Below are 23978 nucleotides of genomic sequence, written 5' to 3' on the forward strand. Positions count from 1 at the left end.
GACTGAATCAAATGTTGTTTTAAAGCAGCTTTACTTATTTATCATTGCTTGCTAACAGAGCAGACTCTTACTGACTTTTATGTTATTTTATTTTATTGAAAAAAGTCATCTTTTTGCATGTTAAAAGCGGAGTAAAACAAATTTTGGTTTCCTTACACTTCACGACTCACTTAGCAGCAGATTATCTGATTGATTGCATTTTATCATGTAACGCACGGCAGCAATAACAGCCTGAATCCATGGCGATTTCTGCTTATCGTGCATGTTTGATGTATTTAAGTAGCACAGAGCGGAGGAAACGTTTCAATTGCCAATTCTGGAGACCTGATTATGATGCATACTTGAAAATGATGTCAAAGCAGAAGTGTAGATGTGACTCTATTTATGCAATCGGTGCTGTAGATCAATGCGCACTGACTCGAGAAGATCTTAGCCCCACTAAAGTCATTTTAGGTGTTTTTTTCAATGAACTGCACTTTTTTTAATGATGTTTCGGCTCTAGATGCCATTCTTCATGTCTATGCAGCCATTCCTTGAAGACTGGTTTATGCCTTCTGATGAGATTTTATTGATGTGTTCGATGCACATTAAGCATTCGTTTGCTGAGACGTTTGTTACAAGTGTTCATTGAGCTATTCATTAATCAATGTTTCAATAAACCACTTCATATTCCAGGATTGGATTTATATTTTTTCCCATTGACAGAGAAATGCAAGTGTTTGCATATCATATCTATGGCTGAAGGCAAAATTGAAAATTGGAATTTTGATTTATTTAATTACAATAAATTAAAATGACACTCTTATAAAACATTGACTTGCAGACAGAAAAATTTAAAAATTCATTATCAGCATGCTGTGAAACGTTTGGTCACATCAAGCAAACTAAACGATGGAAATCTTCACAGAAAACCAAATCAAAATGGGTTTGGGATCAGATTTGAACTAGTTTGAACTTGTAAGAATGATAAATGCAGTCAAAAAGGAAAATATAATCTTCAAGCCTACAAACTCCCAGCTGTTTTTCTTAAATAATAATAAACGCTGCTACAGAAGAAACCCAAACCCTTTAGATACTAACAGCTTATCATCCAGTGTAACCTGCTTTTCAGTTTTAATTTAACTCGGAATGAGAAAACTAATAAATAGACCTCAATTGAAGCACACTGATATCAATCGGTGTCATTCTGAAGCAGATGATTGTGTCATATTTACAGTCATCTGGTTCTACAGCAGGCAGCTGAGGGAGACTTTAGTGGTGTATGCCGGCTGAGTGTCTGAAAAGGAGGAACATTTAGTTAAAGCTTAACATCTGCAAATGATGCACAAACTGTTTCCAAATGTATTTAAAGTTCTGTATGATGTTATCATTGTGTACTGAATGATGCACTGAAAAAAATGGCTTTGCATTTACTTTGAAGCTGCTAGTAAATTTCACTAATAATTACAAAGAAACGGCAAGTAACACATTGAATTAAACATGCAATTTTCAAGTAGAAAGATTCAAATAATAGGGTACAACGTGGTAAAAGGCGCCTTTGATATTATTTTCATCTAAACCATTAGATGGCACAAAATGTGGCGTAGCACTTTCCAAAACATGCTTTTTTCAAGGTGCACGTGTATATTTGTCTGAACCTTGACGCGATCGCGCGCAGCAGCTGTGCTTATTTGATTCTGTGCTTACTTGAGCTAATATTTTATGTTTTTTTAAATGTTGAAGATTTAAGTAGCAAATGAGAATCGCTAAAATCAATGCATATGTTTTGAGACAAAGGTCTTCTTTATGATTTTCAGTTTTGTTTAAGATAATTAAAGCAACAGTTTTTAAATAACGAAAGAATATGCAAATGTATGGTATTCGGGGTGAAAAGCGCCCCTGCTGTTGGGGCTAAAGGCGCACAGTAATTAACATGATAATTAATAGATCGCTGACTTTTCCATTTGTTGGCATGACATGGTTAGATTCAGATGGTAAATATCATATATTATGTTGGGTGTCCATATTAGAGATGATCGCCATATTTAGAATGAAACCATCATATTTAAAAACATGATATTAATCATATCATATAATAAAGTATCATTTGTTGTTACTAGTTATTATTGGATCTCCTTCAATACTTTCATAATCTTTATTTATTAAAATGATTTTGTTTCTGTATTTTAAAATATATTGTTTATATTAACAATATTTATTGAACAAAAATTAGTTCTTTTATTTTTCAAAATAAGCAGAAAATAGTACAAACTTTGCTAAAGTGATTGTTTTGAACAAGTATTAACTTTTATTATTTGTATTATTAGTATTTGTATCAATACTGTGTGATGGGTAAAAGGCCCCTCTTGCCACCTCATACATTTATAAGATTTTTAAACAAAATAAACGACTTAAATGATTTATTTTCACACAAAATCTGTTGCTCCATTAATGTTCAATACAATGTATATATGTTTTCTGCATTCTATACATTTTAGGTGCAGTGAATAGCACATTTTTTCTTAAGGTGGGCCTTTAGCTCCGTTGTACCCAATGTTCTTGTAAAAAGTACTCCAATAATCTGTGTTTTATTTTATAACTTATAAATCAGCATGTTTGGGCACAATTTTAGAATTGGCTCCTTTTCAATTCATAAAATTGATTTTTTTTTTTTTTTTTGACATTATAATTTCTAAAATAATAAATTATAATTAGTTATTTTTTCTGCATCCTTTTTGCTTCTTTAATTCATATTTAATTTAAATTCATGGATTTATCAGCATTCATCATTTTCACCTCTGTCTTGAAGAGTCTCGATGTATGTCTTCATGAACTCCTTGTCACGCTCGTCCTGAGCTTCTGTGTCTATGTCGATCTCGTTCATGTCTTCATTGTCAGTTTTTATTGGATTGTCATATAATCGGATTAATCTGAAAGAGAAAGACAGTAGATCAGCGCTTTATGGAGTGTTTTCAGGGGTTTGGACAGACAGCATGCAGCTGCTCATGTTTTATACTCAGATTCTAAATATAAAAACACAGGATGAGATGCGTATGATTTAGCAGTTTTAACAAGCCACCAATAGAAGGAGACCAACAGGGTCCAATACGATTCCCATTATAACCAATACAACCATTACAAATTCTGTGGTTTATATTGTTTTGTTTTCTTTCAGCGGGGTTCTCAAGGGAACCCAATAATTTCACGAATGAACACAAAGTTTCTTGGGGGAACCCAAATGTTTTGCAAGCGAACGTGAAGTTTCTCAGAGGAACGCAATAGTTTGCAAACAAACACAAAGTTTCTTAGGGGAATGCAATAGTTTTACAAGAGAACCCAAATGTTTTGCAAGTGAATGTAAAGTGTCTTGGAGGAATACAATAGTTCGCAAACGAACACAAAGTTTCCCAGGGGAACGTAATACTTCGCAAACGAACACAAAGTTTCCCAGGGGAACGCAATAGTTCGCAAACAAACACAAAGTTTCCCAGGGGAACGCAATAGTTCGCAAACAAACACAAAGTTTCCCAGGGGAACGCAATACTTAGCGAACGAACACAAAGTTTCTCAGGGGAACACAATACTTCGCGAACGAACACAAAGTTTCCCACTGGAACGCAATAGTTTGCAAACGAACATAAAGTTTCTCAGGGGAACACAATACTTCGCGAACGAACACAAAGTTTCTCAGGGGAACGCAATACTTCGCGAACGAACACAAAGTTTCTCAGGGGAACGCAATACTTCGCGAACGAACACAAAGTTTCTCAGGGGAATGCAATACTTCACGAACGAACACAAAGTTTCTCAGGGGAACGCAATACTTCGCGAACGAACACAAAGTTTCTCAGGGGAACGCATAATGCTTGACGAACACAAAGTTTCCCAGGGGAACGCAATAGTTTGCAAACAACACAAAGTTTCTCAGGGGAACACAATACTTCACGAGCGAACACAAAGTTTCTCAGGGGAACACAATAGTTTGCAAGCGAACACAAAGTTTCTCAGGGGAACACAATACTTCGCGAACGAACACAAAGTTTCCCACTGGAAAGCAATAGTTTGCAAACGAACATAAAGTTTCTCAGGGGAACACAATACTTCACGAACGAACACAAAGTTTCTCAGGGGAACGCAATACTTCGCGAACGAACACAAAGTTTCTCAGGGGAACGCAATACTTCGCGAACGAACACAAAGTTTCTCAGGGGAACACAATAGTTCGCAAACAAACACAAAGTTTCTCAGGGGAACGCATAATAGTTATAAACAAACACAAAGTTTCCCAGGGGAACGCATAATAGTTCGCAAACAAACACAAAGTTTCCCACTGAACGCAATAGTTTGCAAACAAACATAAAGTTTCTCAGGGGAACACAATAGTTCGCAAACAAACACAAAGTTTCCCAGGGGAATGCAATAGTTCGCAAACAAACACAAAGTTTCCCAGGGGAACGCAATAGTTCGCAAACAAACACAAAGTTTCCCAGGGGAACGCAATACTGACGAACACAAAGTTTCTCAGGGGAATGCAATACTTCACGAACGAACACAAAGTTTCTCAGGGGAGCATAATGCCATAACGAACACAAAGTTTCCCAGGGGAACGCAATACTTGTGAACGAACACAAAGTTTCTCAGGGGAACGCAATACTTCGCGAACGAACACAAAGTTTCTCAGGGGAACGCAATACTTCGCAAACGAACACAAAGTTTCTCAGGGGAACGCAATAGTTTGCAAACGAACACAAAGTTTCTCAGGGGAACGCAATACTTCGCGAACGAACACAAAGTTTCTCAGGGGAACACAATAGTTTGCAACGAACACAAAGTTTCCCACTGGAGCGCAATAGTTTGCAAACAAACATAAAGTTTCTCAGGGGAACACAATACTTCACGAACGAACACAAAGTTTCTCAGGGGAACGCATAATACTTGTGACGAACACAAAGTTTCTCAGGGGAACGCATAATAGTTTGCAAGCGAACATAAAGTTTCTCAGGGGAACGCAATACTTGAACGAACACAAAGTTTCTCAGGGGAACACAATAGTTTGCAAGCGAACACAAAGTTTCCCACTGGAACGCATAATGGTTTGCAAACGAACACAAAGTTTCTCAGGGGAACGCATAATGGTTTGCAAACGAACATAAAGTTTCTCAGGGGAACGCAATACCGCGAATCTAACACAAAGTTTCCCAGGGGAACGCAATACTTTGCGAACGAACACAAAGTTTCTCAGGGGAACGCAATACTTCGCGAACGAACACAAAGTTTCTCAGGGGAACGCAATACTTCGCGAACGAACACAAAGTTTCCCACTGGAACGCAATACTTCGCGAACGAACACAAAGTTTCCCAGGGGAACGCAATACTTCGCGAACGAACACAAAGTTTCCCACTGGAACGCAATACTGCGAACGAACACAAAGTTTCCCAGGGGAACGCAATACCGCGAACGAACACAAAGTTTCTCAGGGGAACGCATAATACTTGCGAATCGAACACAAAGTTTCTCAGGGGAACGCAATACTTCACGAACGAACACAAAGTTTCTCAGGGGAATGCAATACTGCGAATCGAACACAAAGTTTCCCACTGGAACGCAATAGTTTGCAAACGAACATAAAGTTTCTCAGGGGAACACAATACTTCACGACGAACACAAAGTTTCTCAGGGGAACACAATACTTGTGAACGAACACAAAGTTTCTCAGGGGAACACAATAGTTCGCAAACGAACACAAAGTTTCCCACTGGAAAGCAATAGTTTGCAAACGAACATAAAGTTTCTCAGGGGAACGCAATGGTTTGCAAACGAACATAAAGTTTCTCAGGGGAGCATAATACTTGTGAACGAACACAAAGTTTCCCAGGGGAGCATAATGCCATAACGAACACAAAGTTTCCCAGGGGAACGCAATACTTGTGACGAACACAAAGTTTCTCAGGGGAACGCAATACTTGAACGAACACAAAGTTTCTCAGGGGAACGCAATACTGCGAATCGAACACAAAGTTTCCCACTGGAACGCAATACTGCGACGAACACAAAGTTTCCCAGGGGAACGCAATACTGCGACGAACACAAAGTTTCCCACTGGAACGCAATACTTCGCAAACAAACACAAAGTTTCCCAGGGGAATGCAATACTGCGAACGAACACAAAGTTTCTCAGGGGAGCATAATGCTTGTGACGAACACAAAGTTTCTCAGGGGAACGCAATACGTGAACGAACACAAAGTTTCTCAGGGGAACACAATAGTTTGCAAGCGAACACAAAGTTTCCCACTGGAGCAATAGTTTGCAAGCGAACACAAAGTTTCTCAGGGGAACGCAATACTTGCGAATCGAACACAAAGTTTCTCAGGGGAACGCATAATGGTTTGCAAACGAACATAAAGTTTCTCAGGGGAACACAATACTTGTGAACGAACACAAAGTTTCCCAGGGGAGCATAATGGTTTGCAAGCGAACATAAAGTTTCTCAGGGGAACACAATACTTTGCAAACGAACACAAAGTTTCTCAGGGGAACGCAATACTGCGACGAACACAAAGTTTCTCAGGGGAACGCAATACTTGCGAACGAACACAAAGTTTCCCAGGGGAACACAATACTTGCGAACGAACACAAAGTTTCTCAGGGGAACGCATAATAGTTTGCAAAGCGAACATAAAGTTTCTCAGGGGAACACAATACTTCACGAACGAACACAAAGTTTCTCAGGGGAACGCAATACTGTGACGAACACAAAGTTTCCCACTGGAACGCAATACTTGTGAACGAACACAAAGTTTCTCAGGGGAATGCAATACTGCGAATCGAACACAAAGTTTCTCAGGGGAACGCAATACTTCGCGAACGAACACAAAGTTTCCCACTGGAACGCAATACTTCGCGAACGAACACAAAGTTTCCCAGGGGAACGCAATACTTCGCGAACGAACACAAAGTTTCCCAGGGGAACGCAATACTTCGCGAACGAACACAAAGTTTCCCAGGGGAACACAATAGTTTTGTGAAAGAATGCACAGGTTTTGCAAACAAGTGCAAAGGTTATTGGCGAAATGCAGAAGATTTTCAAGAGAATGAAAATGATTTGTGAGCAAACACATTTCCCGGTGACCGCTTTACTTTTGCAAGAGAACGCAAAAGCATTAAAATAACATTTTCCCTTCCATCTCATGTTTTTCTGTCTGTTTTACTCGCTCCGTAGGGTTCACACTTACTTGATGTTAGGATTGTCGACTAATTGCGACGGGATGCTGTACAGCTCGTCTGCGCTGATGACCAGCATCTTCAGATGGATGAGGTTCGTCATGGTCATCGGCACGTATCGTACCTTGTTTTTGTGAAGGAACAGCATCTCTAATGACTCGAGCCTGATGAAGGACAGATTCACGATGTTAGGCACGTGATCAGTGATCAGCATTACAAGTAATGCGAGTTACGTAATCAGATTACTTTTTTCAAGTAACTAGTAAAGTAACGCAATACTTTTTAATTTACAAGAAAATATCTGAGTTACTTTTTCAAACAAGTAACAGCAGTTACTTTGTTTTCCCATTTATTGACTGACAGCTCTCCTGTCCCCATGTTGAGAGAAATCTGAAGTACAGAGGCTTTGTGTGTGAACATGATGTTACTGTAGTTCTAGATTAAAGGTGAACATGCATTAATCATCTTACTCGCAAAAAAAAACTGATTCAGTATTCATCAAAATGAATTAAAACAGTGAAACTCAGAATATGACGCAAACATGCAATAATTAAATATGTTAACCGATGTCTTTGCTACTGACCTTTGATGATCCAGTTCAAACATACTAATGAGCAAAAATGACTTTAGATAAACTAACATTTGTGCCTGGTTATTTTTTTTAATGCTAATTTTGAGTTGAGTGTTGAACCTTCTTTTCCTGCATTCTACTGTACAGATGTGAATTTACTTTTCCTTCAGCCTGAGGCTTATTCCTTTCACCTTTTGGTGTGAAAAGGCTTTTACATTTGCTAAAAATAGAGCTTTTTAATTATAAAAACAAACAAGCAAGCCCTGCCCTGATCTGAAAAGTAACGCAAAAGTAACGTACACTGCAAAAAAATTTTTTATTTTTTTTTTTTTAGAAAACAAGACATAATATCTTAACTCATTTTACTTGTCAAGTAAATGCATCTTGATTCAGGAATGTTTAGATATTTAAACTAGAAAACAAGACAAAAATATTAAGAAAATCATTTTTTGCAGTGTAGCGCATTACTTTCCATAAAAAGTAACTAAGTAACATTAGTTACTTTTTTAAGAAGTAACACAATATTGTAATGCATTACTTTTAAAAGTAACTTTCCCCAACACTGCACTTGATGAACAGATGATTATGAAGAGAAATACTGTAAACACACACCTGTCGATATCCTCCGGCAGGTCTGTGAGTCTGTTGTTGCTGATGTCCAGACACTTCAGGTTTTCCATGCGAAGCACACAGACAGGAATACTGGCAAACTGATTCTCCGCCATGTCCAAGTGCGTCAATTTTTGGAGATTTCTCAGCTGGAAAACAATTAGCAGACAAAAATGTGTGTTTTGTAAAGGAATTCATGCATAAGAACATTTTAAATGGTGTTAGATCATCTTGTCGCACCTCAAAGGGAAGCTCAGCCAGGTTTCCGTTTGCTGTCATCTCTAATCGTTCCAGATTCTCACATTCTCCGAGTTCAGGTGGAATGCTTAACAGTTTATTATAATTCACATTTACTACTCTCAGGTTGATCAGTTTCCCTGTGAAAGATGAGGCATTGGATTTCTGACATGTGACCCTGCAGCACAAAAGCAGCTATATTTGTAGCAATAGCCAACAATACATTGTATGGGTCAAAATTATCAATTTTTCTTTTATGCCAAAAATCATTAGGATATTAAGTAAAGATCATGTTCCATGAAGATATTTAGCAAATCTCCTACCGTAAATATATCAAAACTTCATTTTTGATTAGTAATATGCATTGCTAAGAACTTCATTTGAACAACTTTAAAGATGATTTTCTCAATATTTAGATTTTTTTGCACCCTCAGATTCCAGATTTTCAAATAGTTGTATCTCAGACAAATATTGTCCAACAAACCATACATCAATGGAAAGCTAATATGATGTATAAATCTCAATTTCAAAAAATTGACCCTTATGACTGGTTTTGTGGTCAAGGGTCACATACTGTATGTAGAGTTATGATTTTAGTATTTCAGGTTTGGTGAGACTGACCTATTTCAGTAGGAAGCTTCGTCAGTCCATTTTTGGGAACGTCCAGTACTTGCAGATCCACAAACGCCTCGATGTAAGTGGGAATCTCGGGAATCCTGGTTCCGTGGATGTGCCATTCCTTGAGATAAGTCATATACTGAAGATCTTCAGGTAATTTCTGCAGATCACAGTCATAATTGGATCAGGACGGTACAAATGCATTTGAAAAACATCTTTGATAATGCTTTTTCAGATGGTTACCATCCATTTTTTTCCTTTCAGCTCAAAAATGAACTTCTTGTTGTCTGCGTCATTATCTGGATGAGAGACACAGACAGGTCAGATTCATTGAGTCTCAAGAGGAATATTGTTTCAGGAGGTTTAAAAAAAAATGAAAATTACACACACAATAAAGTAGAAAATCCATAAAATATGCTAGAAGATCAACTAAAAAAAATCTGTAGAAAGACTGATAAGATATTGGTGCATTATCTGTAAAGTTTACAAATATTTCCTTTAAACTGTAACACAATGCAATGTGTAATTCAAAATATGGGTAAAATACATGTGAATAATCAATATGGAAAATTCCTTCATGTTAACTATTATCGTATATCGTCTGTTCTTTTTATGGGTTTTTTATTTTTATTTACTTTTTGTTGTTAATTTATTTCTTCAGCATTAAGAAATATAATAAATAAATTAAACAATACAAATGTAAAATAATTTAAAAAAAATAATAATCAAATTAAAAATCCTGTTTATGTGTTCTTAGAGAACTAAAAATGTGATGTGTTTTATTTAAACTTAAAACAATAATAAAATAAATAATACAAACTTAATATAAATGAAACAATTATGTTTACATGTATATTTACCTACATATCATGTGACCAACATCAGAGAACTAAAATGTAATATTAAAACAAAATAAAAATATTTTATTTAAACTTAAGACAATAATAGTAAAATAATACAAAAATAATAAACATAAAACATTTACTTAACAATATGAAATATTTTGTTTACCTACATGTAATGTAACCGTTTACCAACATTTTACTTAAAAATAATAAAGTAATACAAAAATAATTAATAATAATAAGAAACACTTACTAAAAATTAATATTTTGTTTATAAACTAAAATGTCATATTAAAATAAATAAAAATATTTATTTAAACTTAAAACGACAATAATAAAATAATAATAAATAATAAAAATGAAACACTTGCTAAAAAAAGATTAAATATTTTCTGTTTGCCTGCATGTCATGTGACCATTAACCAAAATCAGACATGCAAATTTGCTATTAAATTATAGCATATATATTGAAAATTTAGAAATCTCAAAAGAGGGTAAATATTTTAGGGGGGTTTGGCAAACAAAAACATTTGAGAGTCCCTGTTTGAGTTTGTGAGCTTAGACTAGACTTATTCTGAACATCCATTTCATCAGGTGATATAATGACTAAAAGTGTCTCAGTGTTTGGGTTTGAACTTTGCAGAAATACCCTCGTCATCGGAGGGCAGGAGGTGTGTTTCGCTGAGCGATGATCTCTCCAGATAACACTGCAGCGCCGTGACCTCAGCGCTCTTCAGCTTTCTGCATGCGATGCGATACTGCCACTGCTGATTCACCCTGCAAACAATCCCAGAAATATCTGATCGCCTAATACTTTGCTTTTTAATGGGAACATAAGCGGTTTCTCTAGAGCAGCGCTGCAAAAAATGATGATGATCAGGGTTCAGTTGTTCAAGAAGTTTAATCTGGATCAGAATGATCTGGATTTGTGAATCCCATGTTTTGTTATCCAGGATCAGGAAACCCATCTTACTTTTGTGCTGGTTTTTCAAACTGGATTGGATCACCCTGATCCAGATACACACTTTTTTAGATTTCCAATTCTGGATTTCTAGTGCTCTACGGAGCCCCTAAAGGGACATGCTGATGGGAAAAAATACCAGTGTGTTTTGCATTGCATTTTCTTAGTATTTTTGTCTTGTTTTCTAGTATAAATATCTACGAATTCTTGAATCAAGATGCATTTACTTGACAAAACACACACACACACACACACACACACATATATATATCAAAAATAATCTTAATTCAAAGGCTAAACAAGATAATTTTTCTTGCCCCATTGGCAGATATTTTTGCTTGTTTGTGTGTTTTTTTGTTTGTTTGTTTTAGAAAACAAGACATAATATCTTAAGTAATTTTACCTGTTACAAATGTTGTATTTTTTGGACCAATTTTAAAGTTTTATTAAATTTTTGTTTCTGAAATCCACTCTTCTTTTGGGATCAGAACAATCCAGTTTTTTTTTTTTTTTTTTGCATCAAAAGTATCCCAAGCTTACTAAAACGTTTTGAACAACACAAACTGAGGATTGAATCCAGATCAAAACCAAGATTGGATTTTGTGATCTAATCTGAATTCAGAATCCTTTTTGTCTTTTGAACAACACATTTTCAAGATTTGATCCAATCCGATCAGATCACGTTTGAACAACTGGCCTCAGGGTTTAGTTCCAGTCCTGATCAAACACAGCTGTCTGTTATGATCATGTTATCTTGATTCGGTGTGTTTGTGTGTTTAGTTTCAGGTCAGAACTGAACAGTCCAGCTCTAGATTCTGCTCCTCATCCTCACTTGACCAGAGCACTTTTACTGATCCGCTCTTCCTCCTTCTTCTGTCGCTGCTTGTGTTTCTTCACGCGTCCCTCCCATAGATCTCGGATCAGTGAGAGGTCATACACGGGAATGTCAACGCCGATCCGCTCTGCTTTCATGATGGGAACCGATGCTGAGGAACAGACAAACCGTATGTGAACCCAACACACAGCAACATCCACACACACTGCAAAGAATCATTCTCTTACTTAGTGTTTTTGTCTTGTTTTCTAGTGTAAATATCTAAACATTCTTGAATCAAGATTGCTCAAGATATGAAGGCTTATTTTCTAAAAAAAAAATTATAGCAAAATTTATGTTTAAAACAAAAACAAAAATCTGCCAATGTGGTCAGAAAATATAATTTTGAAATCTATTTCAAAATATACAAAAAATATATTTCAAATATATATTTATGGAAATGCATGTTCTACCAATATAATTGTTGGCCATTTTTTATATTTTGGAATATATATATATATAAGCTTTTAAAAATATATTTAGCTCTTATATTTCAGTCCACGAAAATAGATCACGTCACATTTGAAGAAAAATCAGCAAAGAACATACTTTACAGTGATAGATAGATAGATAGATAGATAGATAGATAGATAGATAGATAGATAGATATCCACATTTGCATCTATTATAAGATTGGAAATATATTTTCTTGCATCCAAAATACATTTTGAAATATATTTTGGTGTATGAAGATTTATATATTTATATAGAAAATATTTCTATGTCATTGAGATTCAGTGTTTACAACATATATTTAATGTATATTTAAAATATAAATATACAAGTTTTTTTTTTTTTTTTTCTGTATGGGTGTTTTCCTTTTTAAAGTTTATTTTTCTTGCCCAGTTGGGAAACTTTTTTTTTTTAAATATAAATTTGCTTAATATTCTATTTAATTTTATTTTTTATTTATTTATTTATTTATTTATTAACTTTTATCTCAAGTCATTTTGCATCTTAAGTAAATTTATCTTGACTTAAAAATGTTTAGATATTTATCATGGAAAACAAGACAAAAAATACTGAAGAAGAAAATCATATTTTGCAGTGAATTCGGCCTCAAGTTGCATCCCATTATAAGCTCCTCAGAGCATTTCTCACAATGAACCCATCATAAACATTTTACAATATTTTTGCTTCATATGATACACAGAAAGCTGTAAACATGCAGCAGTCTGTGTCTGCATTGTGAATGCAAAATACAGTTCATTCCAGTGCAGCTTATTAAAAACATCTGAAAATATGTTGCTCAAAACCAGCAGGCGGTAAAAATAGAAACCATAAATCTGTGATAAGACACTTTCATAACACTGTTTGCACCTCAGTCACTGACCTCTGCTTTATTAGGCTGTGCACTGAAAAAAATAAAAAACTCTTGTTTTCCAGTAAAAATATCTAAAGATTCTTAAATCAAGACACGTTTTCTAGAGAAGCAAAATGACAGAAGATAAGAAGTCTTGAAAATTTATTAAAATTAAGTGAGTTTTTCTTTAAAACAAGAACAAAATCTGCCTGTGAACTTAATTCAAAGCAAAAACCAGATTATTTTAAGATGATATTATTTTATTTCTGACCCCATTGGCAGATATTTTGATACATTTTGATACATTTTTTCAGAAAACAAAACTTCATATCTTCAGTCATTATGTTGTGAAATGTATTTTGATTTAAGAATGTTTAGATAATTTAAAGGGAAAGCAAGATTATTTTTCTCAGTATTTATGTCTTGTTTTGCAATCGAAATATGTTTAATTTTTCTGATATTTGTAAGTTTTAAGCAAAAACGTACTTCATTTTAATAAATTTTTTGCGGTAACACTTTACAATAAGGTTCATTAGTTAACTGCATTAGTAAACATGAACTAACATGACTTCTACAGCATTTATTAATCATAGTTAATGTTAATTTCAGCATTTACTAATGCATTATTAAAATCACAAGTTGTGTTTCTTAACATTAGTTAATGCATTTATTGCATTTTTATTAACTAACATTAACAAAGCTTAATAAATAGTGTAATAAATGAATTGTTCGTTGTTTGTTCAGGTTAGTTAATGTTAACCAATGGCACCTTATTGTAAAATGTTAGCATTTGTTCAGTAAACAATACTTTAAAATAATATACCGAGTAAGATCATATTTACAGTGTTCGATGATAATGGAAAGTTTTACTGGACTTTGAGACGAGAAGCTGTTTTTCTCAGCGGTCAGATGTTAATCTGAGACGTTTAGCAGCTTGTCAGCGTGAATCATGTTGTCGTTCGTCTGTTTGAGGACTAATCCTAGACGTTTGTGTTGCTATCGTGACTCAGCTTGACCTCCAGCTCATGAAGAGTCACCCAGTTTAACCCCAGAACTACAAACACGGCCTGGATATTGCATTAGTTTGCTGTTAATCTTCATGAAAAGCTCATTAATAAGCAGATTTTGCGTACCTGCGGCTGGTAGCAGCTCCTCTGCGTTTCTCTCCAGGTTCAGCTGCTTGTTTACAGCTCATCTGTATTTAGACGGCTGCATGAACATGCTGCTATTTTTACAGCAGTGATTCGATGCCTCGTGTCTTTACAGCGTCTGGACACATCCACATGTCCTCGCTGTCACACACACTGATCCGTAAATGACACACACAGCTTCAGTACGTATGCAAACAGAGGCCTGATGGCATAACATACACACACCTGCATTCACACATATAGCCTACTGTTCTTCAAATGAACTAAGCGTGACCTTTATCTGAAGGGTCATGACCTCTGAGATGATTCACATGTTGACCTTCCTTCTGTAGAGTCTCATTACACACATTATTTATCACTCGCTCACGGCTCTTATTACAGAGACAGTAGAGAAGGATTTTTACTTTACTCAGGTCAATTTTAAAAGTATTTTTATACTTTATCAGAGTGTTTTTCTTTGGAACACTTTTACTTCCTAACATTCCAAAGCAATGTCTTACTTTTTACTGCACTACATTTTATAAATGTGACACACACACACACGTGCGCACACACACACTCACACACACGCACGCACGCACGCTCGCTCGCACACACACACACACGCACACACACACACACACACACACACACACACTGCACTGACACTCACACACACACACACACACACACACACACACACACACACACACACTTTCTCACACACACACACTCACACACACGCACACTCACACACACAAACACACACTCACACACACACGCACACTCACACACACGCACACTCACACTCACACACACACACACACACACACACACACGCACACACACACGCACACACACACACACACACACACACACACTGCACTGACACTCACACACACACACACGCACACACACACACACACACACACACACACTCACAAACGAACTGGTGTGACTGTAACAATATGGCAAATAAGAGGTTGAAATCAGATTGATTAATCTCTGATAAAGCATTCCTGTTCATTTTTGTTAATTTTTTTTTTTTTTTTTTTTTACTTTGTGTAATGAAATGTCTTTCTCTGTCTTCAGGTTTGACTGTAGTAAAATTAATGCAAAAACTGTTTAAACCAACATTTGAAACAAAAACAAAAAAATCTAAACCTTTACAAAAAGTTGTCTTTGAGAATGTCTAAATATGTATCCAAATCCACAACTTCAAATAAAAATATATGTCTAAAAGCAACTAGAGAATTTATTAGCCTTTTAAATAGAGCTGTATAGGAATCTAGTGGCTAAACCATAGAATTGCAGATTTTTTATTATTATTTATTTATTTATTTTACTCCAACCAGATGGTACTAATCTGTCTTCAAAAATTGGATTTTAAAGGCATTGTTTCTATTTTAACATGAAATACTGCCATAATTTTTTATTATTTTCAACGGAGAAAATGTATCATAATTATTACATAAATATTAATTAGTACCATGAAATGCTCTCAAAATACAAAATAAAAAAAATAAAAAATATATATATATATTATGGAACAAAAATATATTATATTGATTTTACTGAAAATAAAAATTTCAGGAGTGCGGTCACTTTTGACCGCGAACAACACAAGTGTGACTCCCAAATTAACAATACCAGAGCGTTAAAAATAAATGTTCAAATAATGTTATATTTTGGGTGAAAATCAGTGTTGAGGGTAATGCATTACAAGTAAAGTGAGTTATATAATCAGATTACTTTTTTCAAGTAACTAGTAAAGTAATGCATTAATTTTAATTTACAAGAAAATATCTGAGTTACTTTTTTCAAATAAGTTACACAAGTTACTGTGTTTCTCATGTATTGACTGACAGCTCTACCATAAAAAGTAACAAAGTAATGCAATTAGTTACTTTTTTAGGGAGTAACGCAATAAATGCATTACTTTTAAAAGTAACTTTCCCCAACACTGGAGAAAATAAAATTAGTAGAACATTTAAAAAGGTTTTTGGAACGTTTAAACAACTTTATAATCCCAACAAGAAAACTGGACATTTAACATTCTTAGAAAATTAGAAAAACAATCACATAACATTGTATTTTGGCTGAAAATAAAATTAGTAAGTTTAATAAACATTTTTGTAATTTTTGAATATTGTTCTATTCATAACAAGAACACTGAACATTTTAACATTCTGTTGCAACTAAATCTTCAAATAACGTTATATTTTGGGTAAAAATAAAGGTAGTAGCACATTGTAAGAAACGTTTTTGTAACCTTTACATAACGTTATAATCACAACAAAGGAAATGGACATTTCAACGTTTTCGAAACATTTCAAAACAATGTTCCCACAACTTTTTTATAACCTAAATGTATTACTTGGGAAGCCGCTCTAAAAGACCAATAGTGTCATTATTCAGCTCAGCTCAGTTTTGTTCTCATCCAATAGTCTCACTGCAGTTAAATCTGTAATATTACTGAATATGTAAATGTTCAAACAGAACAGACCGTTACAAAACATGCTACAAAGTAGGCAAACTTGTCAATTTCATTTGGTTTATATATTAGCTGTGAGGTCTGATATTGAATTATCTGCATTATTTGTCTTCCATATGCATTGATTTGATGTTTAATTAGTGTGTTTTTATCATACACATGATGCTGTGATGCAGCTGGCATTATATCATTATATCACGGGACGCACAGCTGCTGATCAAATGTACCGGGGCTAGTTGTCACACAGAGGTTGTCAGGTTTAGAGTTATATAGCAGTTTCAATAAACATATTTCTGCAATTTAGCTGAATAGCCTAATATATTTTCTTTAATGGAGGTTGACATTGTGACAACTTACCCCATATAATGTGACAACATGCCCCACTGTAGACTCAACATGCATTATATGAACTGTGTTGTTTTATTTCTGTCCCAAAATACAAATGATTAAGAGAAAGAAGTAACATAAGATCCCAGACTGAGCAGCAGAGTGCAGTATTGGTCTGATAAAGCACTGCAGTGATGTATTTTTGTAGTTTTTAATCACCCTGCTTCCCTCCACAAACCCATAACATGATTTTTCCCTTTTGGATTATTTTTTTAAAAAGAAAGAAAATCAGCTCTGTGACCAACAAAAGACATTTTATTCATCATGATCATCATTAATGAACACAGCTTTTATTAATTTTGAAGCCTAAATACAATCAGCAGAAGTAGAAATAGAAACTTAGACTATTTAATGTACTGTATTAAGAACGTTGTTTCTTGGTTGTGTGAACGTTAGAGGAACATTTCATTCTATCATCATGAAAATGTTATAATCGCGATTAATCACATCCAAAATAAAAGTTTTTGTTTACATAATATATGTGTGTATTGTGTATATTTATTATGTATATATATATTTGGAATGTCTATATTTATATTCATAAAATGTATATTATAAATAAATATATTTAATATATAAAAAATAACCTATTTTTCTGAAATATATACATGCATGTGTGTGTATTTATATATGCATCATAAACATACACAGCACACACATATATTATGTAAACAAACTTTTAATCGTTTTAATCATTTGACAGCATTAGTTTTTTTTATGTATTATGAATGTTTTTTCTTGGTTATGTGAACATTATACAAACATTACGATTTATAATATACAGTATAAACCGTTATGAAAACATTATTTCTGAATGTTTTTTACATTTACAGAACAAACTTTTTTCTTTTTTTTTTCAATGTATTAAGAATATTTTTTCTTGGTTATGTGAACATTAGAGGAACATTATATTCTATAATTTTGAATATATCATCTGAACATTCTCTGAATGTCTAAAACACCCATTTCTTTATACTTCAAGAACATTTTTTTTCTTGGTTATGTAAATATTAGAGAAACATTCTTTTCTATATTTTTCTATTCTATATTTTGAAAATGCTATGAGTTAAATGTAATTGTTCCAAAGCATCTAAAACACAAAGATTTATAATGTAAATTATATTATATAACTATAGACTTAAATATTTACAAAATATATACTGTATGTGTGTGCATTTATACAGTATATACATAATAAATATACACAGAACACACACATATATTATGTAAACACTTTTATTTTGGGTGCAATTAATCGCGATTAATCGTTTGACGGCACTAAAATAAAGCAATAAATGCATCTAGACGCAGATTGCTTTTAAGTGTCTGCTCAACAATACTGTCTCCCTGACTGACCCATAATGCACCTGGAGATGTAACGAGCCCCCATGTGTATGTACTTCAGCATTTCTCTCTCTCTCTGAATGTCAGCGAGTGTGTGTGTGTGAGCTGAAAGCAGATCTTCCATCACTTCATCTGATATCTGGGTAACTTGCTAAAGCTGGCGAGCGTCTCTGTTAGTCTGTTTTCTAATCTTATCTCCATGCCAGTGACATCAGACATCAGAATTCTGAGAACTCATCTGTCTTTTTCCTCGGAATTGTGACTACACTTTGTAATTTGACTTTTTCTCTGAATTAAAGTTTACATTTCGCAGTTGCAACTTTTTTCTTAGAATTCTTTTTTTTTGTTGTTGTCACAGAATAAAGGTAACTGCAACTTTTTATCTCCCAATTCAAAACTTTTTTTCTTGCAATTGTGTTTATTTCTCACAAATTGGACCTTTCTCGCAATTCAAACTTCTTTTCTCAGAAATGCAAGAAAAAGGTCTGAATTGTGAGATGAAAAGTCACAATACCTTTTTTTTTAATTCCGTGGCAGACGGAGCTTGTATAACTGAGCTTTAATGTTGCAGACCGCTTATGTTCCTTCAAAAAGGGTTTGCTAAATGCATAAATGTAAATATGATTCGTTTGATCTTCTTTATTATCATTTGATATTCTTTAATAGAAACAAAGACCAAAATTTACATTATAGCAATAACGGTTTTTAAAGAGTTAGTTCACCCAAAAATGATCATTCTGTCATTATTTACTCATCCTCATATCGTTCCAAACCTGTATGACTTTCTTTGCTCTGTGGAACACAAAATCTCATTGATTTCCATTATGTGGATAAAAATATAATGGAAGTCAATATATAAGTCAAAAATATATTTTTTGTGTTTCCGCAGAAGAAAGAAATGCATACAGGATTGGAACATGAAAGTGAGTAAATAATGACAGAATTTTCCATTTTGGGTGAAATATCACTTTAAAATTATTTATTGAAGTCTGGATACACTCTTAAAAATAAAGGTGCTAAAAGGTTCTTCACAGCGATGCCACAGAAGAACCATTTTTGGTTCCACAAAGAACCATTCAGTCAAAGGTTCTTTAAAGAGCCATCAATTTCTTACCTTTTATAATCTGAAGACAGGGGCGGACTTACCCATTAGGCAAAGGTAGGCGACTGCCTTGGGCCCCCAAAAGCCAAGGGCCCCCTAAAATGCTTTTCATATGAGATGTGCATTAAGTGCGGACATGCAAACGGTTGCTGTTTACGGTGTTTAATACCACGACAACCGTCTGCGTGTCTGAGTTGAACGTGCTTCTTGTGTATCCTGCTTGTAGCAAATGAAAATATTATGCATCTGAAGCTGACTGCCGCACAAGCGCGAGGTCTCTCTTTCCCAGCGTGCACCTCTCTCTCTGTTTGATCTGTTCAGCGAGCGGCTGAAAGGAGCTGCGCTTTCAGTTAAAACATATGTTGCTTCTCTACATTTACAGTACATGCAAGTATAGCCGAAATCACAGCACAGCTATTGTCTTTATCTTATGTGTAGCCTATTTGATTTTATCAGACGACGGCATGATTATAAATCAGGATTTTTGTGCAGATTAACATCTTGGAAGGGAGAGCTGAGTCTTAATGGGTCGCGTTTCAGTCACTATTTCATATTCATTCCATTGTCTGACAACAGAAACAGTATAATATACCAATGAAAACAGTTTTATTGAGAATTTAGATGCAGCAAAATACAGTATGTGGCACAGAGAGGCAAACAAATGTAATAATAAATAATAAATGTACATTTTGCATGTTCAGATGAACTGAGCTGCCCTGTCATGCAAATAATGCAAACAGGCTTGTGTCAGTAAATTGCTCAGTGCAAAGAAAGAGAAGTAATAGGAACCTGGTATTTCTATGTTTTTTTTTTTCATGTCTCTAATAGACATGAACAAGTTCTTTGAAAAACATCTATGACCTTTTGTTTAGTCTTCATGCTCTGTTAACTATGGTTTCACTAATAATAAACATGTATTGCATAAAACATCCATATTTGTCCATGCCCATGTTGATTAGAGTATTCAAAACTTGAAAAGTATTAATTTAAGGTACATTTAGAACAGATAAAAATGTGCGATTAAGTTGTGATTATTCGCGAGTTAACTCACGACAATCATGCAATTAATCACGATTAAATATTTTAATCGATTGACAGCCCTAAGTTAAAATTACTAAAATTAAGTAGGTGCATTTTCAATAATCCAGTCTGCAGTTTTTGTTCAGACCAATGCATAAACCCACCCATAAACCCGTTTTAAATAATATAATAATTTATTCATCTGACTCATCCCTTTTCTTTAAAAAAAAAAAAATGGTTTAAAGGTTCAGTTGTGAGGTTTATCATTTTATAATTTATTTTGGGGGTTTTTTTGTTAAAACTTGTATCTCAGCGGTAAATCAATTGCTATTTCGTGGTCTGCAACATGAAAGAATAAAAATGCTAAATGAGTAAATGTAAATGAAAGAATCCCATTATAACATGTACATGAAAAATGTAGAAACATTGGACACAACTATGGGGCACCATTGTGCAGCAGCAAGCATCACGACAAAAAAAAAATGAACCTCAAGGTTGATCTAGATAAATGTGTGCAAGTGTATAAGGCCCCGTTCCTATATTTGCTTGGGGCACCCAATTTACTAAATCCATCTGAAGAACCTTCTTTCGCCAAAAAATAACCTTTTGTGAAACAAAAGGTTTTAAAGATTCTTTATGGAACCATTTAGACAAAAAGGTTCTTCTGTGGCATCGTGATATACCTTCGCATCGTCTACGTCCTAAGAACATTTGATAATGTTCTTATTAAGTTATTTAAATGTTTGTGCAAAGAGTATGGGAGAGTTACTTTTGAACATTCTGAAACACAGAAAGTAACAATTCTATTAACAATGAAAAAAACGTTAGATGAACGTCCAACTAAAATGTTAAAATAAATAAAACATTCCAATGAACAGTGTATAAATAATGTTTTTGTTCTTGTCAATAGTGTTGTAAGAACTTTATTAAACACCAGAGAACTTTGAACGAACATTCTAGCAATGTTACTGGGGAAATGTTAAATGACAACTTTGCCAGAATGTTCCCTGTTAAGCGTGGAAGCTCTGGATGTGGTTAATGAAGCTGAAGACGTTTACATCACACGGAGATAAGTGGGTTTAAAGGCCAGCTCTCCTGAGCCTGCATCACATGCTGGGCTTTAATATCATCAATGCAGGTTCAAAAAACAAGCGTACAGCAAAGTTTATTTTCGAACAATGAGTCAGGCCGCCTGTGCAGCTGTGACTGATGTCTTAAGCAGCATTAGTGTCTTATATCATAATTACACGCCGCTGGGACTGAAATAGAGCTCGGGCCAGCGCTGGTTAAGGCCTCGAGCTCAGCAGAAATCACGCCCAGAAGACATCGAATCTCACACATGTGTGATCGGCTTTGTATCACACCCAGATTCTCCAGATACATTTGGCCTTGTGTAAAAGGGCAAGAAAATGAGCAGGTGTTAATGTGCCGTAATGTGGGCGAACAATAGAGGCCATCGCTGTCTCTAACACAACAGTTATTCGTTTAGCACACGATCTAATAATCCACAGTCACAGGGAACAGACCCGGAACGTTCTGGCAAAGTTACCAACAAACGTCCTTCTAGAGAAGTCTTCATAGAAAGTTCAGTCAAAGTCTTTAATGCTCTCAAAACATTAGCATGAAAACATTAAACATTGTTTGGAATGGACACTGCATGTACACTTGTGTCTTGTTTTCTAGTATAAAAATATCTAAACATTCTTGAATCAAGATGCATTTACTTAAGTAAAATGATTTAAGATATTAAGTCTTGTTTTCAAAAAAATGTTGCTTAAAACAAGCAGAAATATCTGCCGATGGGGCAAGAAAAATCATCTTGATTCAAAGGCTAAACAAGATTATTTTTCTTGCCCCATTTGCAGATATTTTTGCTTGTTTTATGGAAAAACTAACACAATTTTGATGTGTTGTTACAGAAAACAAGACATAATATCTTAAGCCATTTTACTTGTACAGTGAATTCATCTTGATTTATTTATACTAGAAAACAAGACAAAAACACTAAGTAAGAGAATGTTTTTTTGCAGTGTGTATGGATGGAACATTTTATTTCTGGAGCATTTTAGTTAGTCTAACATTTACTCCTTATCTCAAAATGTAAATAGAAAATGAAAAAGAACTTTAACCTTCGTATAACCACGAAAAAAAAAGTTTTTACATTTGAAACATTTGAAAAACATGATTTTTTTTTTTTATTCAGAAAGCATTCAGAAATAATGTTTTTATAACTTAATGAAACGTTAGCAAAATGTTCTTAAAACATATTTTTCTTATCTGGTCTTTAATAATGTTCTCAAAATGTTAGCACAACAACATTGTTTATACATCGTTCATAGAACATTTTATTTCTGAAATGTTTGAGTTGGATGTTCATCTGACGTTTTTTTAAATGTTACGACTTGTTTCAGAATGTTCAGAAAATAACATTCAAAAGTAACGTTCCCGGGAATTTTTGTAAAATACTAAAATGGAATGTTCCCCTAACATTCGGATGAATAAAAAAAAAAAGAAACATTAATAAAACTGGATGTTTTGAACTTTCAGAAATAATGTTTTCATATTTTAACGGGAACATATTTTTATTAGCTGGGATGAAACAAAATGAGGATGAATATTAGAGTTGCCAAAATAAGCTAGATTACCAATGAAACAATCTGCGTTCACATGCATTTAAATGATCGGTTTATAATTGGATTCATGGACTGAAAAGCCTTTATATAAACACCTCAGTCAATCTGAATGAAATTATCATTGGAAGGCGTGCTGTAGATATGAAATAATCCGATCAACAAGAAAAAATAAGCATGTAAATGCTTGAATATGACTCTTATTGGATTGTAAAATATATTGTGCTGTGAAGCACATTTTATGTCATACAAATGTGTGTTTATTTTCATCTGAATATTTGCTAAAACGTTCTTCTATAATATAAGTCGGCTTTCTTTTTTTAAGGAAGCTTGTTTTCAGCATGCTATAAAAAAAATTTAATTTGCAATTGCAATTTTGAGTTTATATCTCACACTTTTGAGGGGGAATTTTTATTTTAATTTTTTTCTTTAATCCTGTGTGAGAAAGAAAACCAGAATTAAAAAATATATATATTTTTGCAAGAAAAAAAGTCCAACCTGTGAGATAAGAAGTTGCAATTACATTTATTTATTCGTTCACAGTAAACTCTATTCAGAGAACATTTGGTCCCACTCTAAATAGAGTTAAATTAACACTGAAGCAGAGTTAAAGTTAATGAGCTAAATAAGTGACTAATTAAATGATGACTG

The 23978-nt window shown here is 34.3% G+C and overlaps 1 protein-coding gene across 3 annotated transcripts; it reads right to left on the reverse strand.

Moving 5' to 3' along the window:
* Window positions 1-750: 750 nt before the first annotated feature.
* On the reverse strand, window positions 751-14511 carry lrrc2 (leucine rich repeat containing 2). Of its 3 annotated transcripts, XM_058784673.1 has the most exons (10): window positions 14354-14511; window positions 11876-12029; window positions 10732-10859; window positions 9481-9536; window positions 9241-9397; window positions 8623-8759; window positions 8386-8531; window positions 7214-7366; window positions 2776-2909; window positions 751-1276 (listed from the first exon to the last, which is right to left on the reverse strand). In XM_058784673.1, the coding sequence occupies exons 2-10, from the start codon at window positions 12013-12015 to the stop codon at window positions 1227-1229; spliced, it is 1101 nt and encodes a 366-aa protein (XP_058640656.1). In that variant the 5' UTR covers window positions 12016-12029; window positions 14354-14511; the 3' UTR covers window positions 751-1226. The 3 variants fall into 3 exon arrangements, with proteins under 3 accessions (XP_058640656.1, XP_058640657.1, XP_058640655.1); XM_058784674.1 differs by lacking the exon at window positions 11876-12029 and having other exon boundaries at window positions 14354-14508; XM_058784672.1 differs by lacking the exon at window positions 14354-14511 and having other exon boundaries at window positions 10732-12018.
* Window positions 14512-23978: the final 9467 nt, after the last annotated feature.

This window comes from Onychostoma macrolepis, chromosome 08 (assembly GCF_012432095.1).
Source record: "Onychostoma macrolepis isolate SWU-2019 chromosome 08, ASM1243209v1, whole genome shotgun sequence".
NCBI classification, from domain to species: domain Eukaryota; kingdom Metazoa; phylum Chordata; class Actinopteri; order Cypriniformes; family Cyprinidae; genus Onychostoma; species Onychostoma macrolepis.